The sequence below is a fragment of the Monoraphidium neglectum genome (assembly GCF_000611645.1).
Source record: "Monoraphidium neglectum strain SAG 48.87 unplaced genomic scaffold scaffold01645, whole genome shotgun sequence".
NCBI classification, from domain to species: Eukaryota; Viridiplantae; Chlorophyta; class Chlorophyceae; order Sphaeropleales; family Selenastraceae; genus Monoraphidium; species Monoraphidium neglectum.
In genome coordinates, this window is record NW_014011983.1 from 8,871 (window position 1) to 13,368 (window position 4,498).

At 62.0% G+C, this 4,498-nt stretch overlaps 2 protein-coding genes across 2 annotated transcripts in view; one reads left to right on the top strand and one right to left on the bottom strand.

Annotated features, from left to right (window-relative positions):
- MNEG_8578 (hypothetical protein) overlaps positions 1 to 1,035 on the bottom strand; it is a gene marked incomplete at both ends in the record, with an annotated part of 1,887 nt that extends 852 nt beyond the window's left edge. Inside the window, 3 exons of the mRNA XM_014042950.1 lie at positions 71 to 268; positions 668 to 711; positions 943 to 1,035. Coding sequence (XP_013898404.1) covers positions 71 to 268; positions 668 to 711; positions 943 to 1,035 — 335 coding nt within the window. The remainder of the gene's footprint in view (positions 1 to 70; positions 269 to 667; positions 712 to 942) is intronic.
- A 1,052-nt stretch (positions 1,036 to 2,087) lies between these two features.
- On the top strand, positions 2,088 to 4,160 carry MNEG_8579 (hypothetical protein; the record flags this gene model as incomplete). Its single annotated transcript, XM_014042951.1, has 6 exons — positions 2,088 to 2,123; positions 2,204 to 2,260; positions 2,648 to 2,833; positions 3,039 to 3,308; positions 3,608 to 3,706; positions 3,966 to 4,160. Coding segments are annotated over 6 exons (843 nt in total), but the record flags the coding sequence as incomplete, so codon positions are not given.
- Between the last annotated feature and the right edge of the window lie 338 nt (positions 4,161 to 4,498).

A 4,498-nucleotide genomic window follows, 5' to 3' on the forward strand; every position in this document is an offset into this window, starting at 1 on the left:
TCTCTCGTTTCCCCCTCCTTTCCCCCCTCCCATCCCCCGGCCCCCAGTGCCGCGCCACCGGGCCACCCACATGAGCAAGATGTCCAGCAGCACCGCCTGCGCAGCGTTGTAGCGGATGTAGCGGCTCAGGCTGGTGTTGTTGACGATGCCGCCATACACCCCGAGGAACACGATGAAGGGGAAGAAGGGGAACAGGTGGTACAAGGCGTTGAGGGGGGCCAGGGGGGCCAGGGCGCGCGCCACATAGGGGTACTGCAGGAAGATGAACCTGGGGGAGGGTGCCGGGTTTGACAAAGGGGTGGTCGGTGGTTCAGGACAGGGTGCTGTTGATTTTGTGTCGTCCCCGTGTCGAGCGAATCGCGTCTCCAAGCTACAGGGTGACAGCTGCTGCATTCCTGCGCGTCAGGCCCCGCCCGACGCAATCTCCCCACACAATCCCATTGCGGCCCCCCGCCATCCCTGCGTGCCCCGCCGCTGGCACTAACTCCTGCGCCCCCCCCCCCCGGCCGCCGCTTGGATTTAAGCAGCCGTGATCAAGGTATTGCGTGCACGTCCAGGACCCGGGCTAGCCTGCGCTGAGCCGCAGGCTGGATTGACCAGGTGCTGCGGGCCGCAAGCACTGAGCGCAGTGCGCATGCTGTCTATGCTGTGGACCCAGCCTCCGCACCTGCCATATGGCAACGTGTCCAGGAGGGGCAGGAGGTACGGCAACTGCGGGGGCAGGAGGTCATTCAGACACAGGGGTTGCAGTCAAAATATGGCAGGCCAGGCGGCCTGCAAAGCACCCACCGATTCACCGCGTTTGCGCAAAAAGCTACGAGACGATAACAACTACGAGCAAGCACAGTCAGCTCCAAGCGACCGCTCGCCACGCCATCCGAGCTGGTGCAGTTTGTGGATGCGGCGGCAAGCACGCGCAGCACACACATCACGGGCACTCACCGACGCCAGCAAGCGGTCTGGTAGGTCGGGACCCCGCTGCATGTTAAACGCTGCCGCGACCACTTTCTCCCGCTGGCCTTTGAAGGGTCCCATTGTGCGCTGTGGGAGGCATGTCACAGGTGGACGCCGGGGAACGCAAGCCCTGGAGGCGCGTCCTCCTAATAGGCTGCGCTGAAGCATCATTGGTGATGCGCAAGGTCGAAGAAGTGCGCTGAGCTTGGTGACTCGTCGATCGATCTGTGCTGAGCAAGTGGCGCAACGTCTAAAATATCCGCGAACAATGAAGAAAAGGAGAGTTGTGACAGCCATTCACACATGCGCAACACGCTTGTCCGATGTGGTGCACTTGCTTGCCTGCCTTTCTCGCTGCTGTGCTCGCCCATGTACCTGCCCAACCAAACCCTCCAGGCATTCTTTGGCAGCAAGTTCACCTTCTAACGTATCTTAATCCATGTACTAGCCTTTAGAAACACATATAGGAGCAGCAGCGGGGCTCGTGGCACAGCGCCTACTGCAACATGGCGGGGGACGCCTCAACAGCGGCCATCGCCTCTACGGGGTCGACCAGTAGCGTAATATTTGCGCTATGGGTCCCAGCCTTCATATTCGGGCACGCGTTCGCCCTTTTTTGGCTCACGCGGGCAGCCCTGCTGAAGAACCCCCAGCTCAGCCTGCTGACGCTGTTCAAGCGGGTTGGATCCGCGAAGGGGCTGCCCAAATCAGCACAAGATGATATGAACAGGGCCACCAGCCTGGACAACACCCTCCTGGCAGAGGCAACCGAAGCAGCAGCGACAACCACTTCGGGCAGGAGGCTCGGAGGTGCGTCGAAATGCGCATGACAGTGCATTATGGCAGTATAGATATGCCATACAGTCCGTCAGGGGTGTGCAGGGTGGGCAAGGGCGGGTGTGCCGCACGCCTCTGGCTGAGCTGCTGCAGCTGCCAAATGCTGCAGTGATTGCAGTGGTGCATGCAGCAGCGCAGGTCAGGCGTGTGGCCTGTGACAGGCGTTGTATCGCGCGCTCTCACTTGGCCAGAGCCAAACGGCAACCGTCGATCGCCCTGCTCACCTGGTTCGCATCCCCCGTGCGCAGGGCCACCTGCGCCACCCTCTGGCATTCTCCCAAAAAAAGGCTCATACGATGGCGGCATCGTTCGGCGCTCCAGTGCGGGCAGCGGTGGCAACCGCTCAGTTGCTGAGGTTGCGCGTATTGAGCTGGAGTGGCAGGCCCTGAGCTGTTGCTACCGTACCAACCAGGGGGACAAGTGGGTCCTCAAGGACATCTACGGCGCTGCGCAGCCCGGAGAAATGCAGGTGCGTGAGCCGGGGATGGCCAAGGATGCAATCAACAGATTGATGTATGAATACGTTTGGCGCTTCTGTACGAAACAGAACTAGGCACATGCGTGCATGCATCTGGACTGGAAGAACCGCAACAGCGCATTGACTGGCACGCGGTGGTGTACGGCGGGGATGCGGTTGTCATTGGGAGGCTACAAACCTGGAAATGCGTTTCTAGCGTACAATGGATGCCGTTGCATGGCATTTTTCACACAAATATACCTGGTGGATTGCCTGGTTGCAGGGGCCCTGCACCATGCGAGCAGCCAACCCCACCCCGAACCCCACTCCCAACCACCAGCAATGGCCCCAAGCCTGCATTTGCCCTCAATTCTGATGCACACGCACCGGCATGCTCAGGCTCTGCTGGGCCCCTCCGGTGCTGGCAAGTCCACGCTCATGGACATTCTGGCGCAGCGCAAGTCAACCGGCAACTTGGGGGGCAGCATGCTGGTCGACGGCATGCCCGCGACCGGCAGCTACATCCGCCGCACGGCCTACGTGCCCCAAAACGACAACTTTGTGCCAGTCATGACCACTGTTGAGGTGGGCGGCACCACCTATGGCGCGCCGCGGAGGAGTTGGCCTGGGTGGGCAGCAAGGTGCCTGCTGCAGCTGTTGCATATGGGGTGTGGTAGCCTGCCATGGTTGCATGCGCCCGACCTTGGCACAGACTTGCACTCATGCGCCCAGTTGGAACCTCCTTGCACATGTACGTCTGTTTGTGCGTTCCTTACTGCAATGATTGCAGGTGATGCAGTTTTACGCGGGCATCATCCTGCCGCGTAGTTGGAGCAAGGCGCGCCGCGCCGCGCGCGTGGAGGAGGTGCTGCAGGAGATGGGCCTCGCGCACGCCACAAAGACGCTGGTGGGCGGCACATCGCCGGGCGGCCTGATGCACCGCGGGCTGAGCGGCGGCGAGCGCAAGCGGCTGTCCATCGCGGCCGGCATCCTGGCAGCGCCCAGTGTGGTGTTCCTGGACGAGCCAACCACCGGGCTGGACTCCTTTGCGGCGCTTACGGTGGGTTTGAGAAAAACACATGGTTAGGCAAATAGTATGCAGCTTCAGTGGGGGCCAGGGGCAGATGCAACAGCGACCAGGCACACGTGTGTTTTGCAAGCGGGCGGGCCTGCGGCGATTGGGAGAATCCGGCGCTCTTGTGCAGTTCAAACACTGATGCAGCTCGCCATTGAGCTGATTGAGATGCTGTGTTGGGTATCAGATACAAAAGTTGAGTGTCAGCACAACTTGTTCCCCCTGATCACACCCTGCGGCTTCCCACCTTGCCACACCCCTGGAAACCATTGCACCATCCTCAGGTGATGGGCTTCATGAAGCGCATGGCGCGCGACAACGGGCACATTGTTATTGCCTCCATCCACCAGCCGCGCTCCGCCATCTGGTCCATGTTTGACACGGTGGGCCCCGGGGCAGAGGAGTGCACGGGGTGTGAAGCGTTTTGCAGTGTGTCGGCATGTGCCCCTAGGCGGCTGGCTATGGACACACAGTTGCACAGCACCTGTTGAACGTGGCTTCGTCAAAGCTCGCAAACGCGGACAAGCAGAGGCCATGTGCCTGCTGCAGAGCCGCACATCGCCCCGCTGCCTGTGCGCGCCCCTCCCTCCTCCTCATCGGAGGCCCCGCCCCGTCCCGCGCCTCACCCCGCCTTGCGCGCAGGTGACGCTGCTGTCGTGTGGCCGCCTGATGTACACGGGCATCTGCGACGGCCTGGTGGAGTTCTTCCACACCATCGGGTTTGACTACGACGCCAACCTGCACGGCGTCGTGTCGGACTGGGCGCTGGACCTGGTGGCCTGCGGCAGCCACAAGCCCAAGAAGTTCTACGGCCACACCATCACCTCCAAGGACGAGGTGCCCGGGCGCGGGACGGGAGGGGAGGGGGCGTCCAGGGTCATTTGCCCAGGGCTGTGATGGCCGCCATTGTGGGTACGCCTAGCAGATGGCCGCTTTTACCTCAATTTTGTGGGTTTGTGTGCCCTTTGAAGCCTGTAGATGCAGCACGCACTCACGTTCCCCGGGCCGCCTGCCACCCTGCTCTGCCCGGCAGGTGCGCACCGTCAGCGCCGCGTTTCTGGCGCGCTGGATGGACCTGCGCGGCATGACGGTGGAGGACCTTTCCCTGGGTGGCGGCCGGGACAGCAACCCGGGCGGCACAGTGATCAGTGTGCGCAAGGCCATCACGGCGCGCT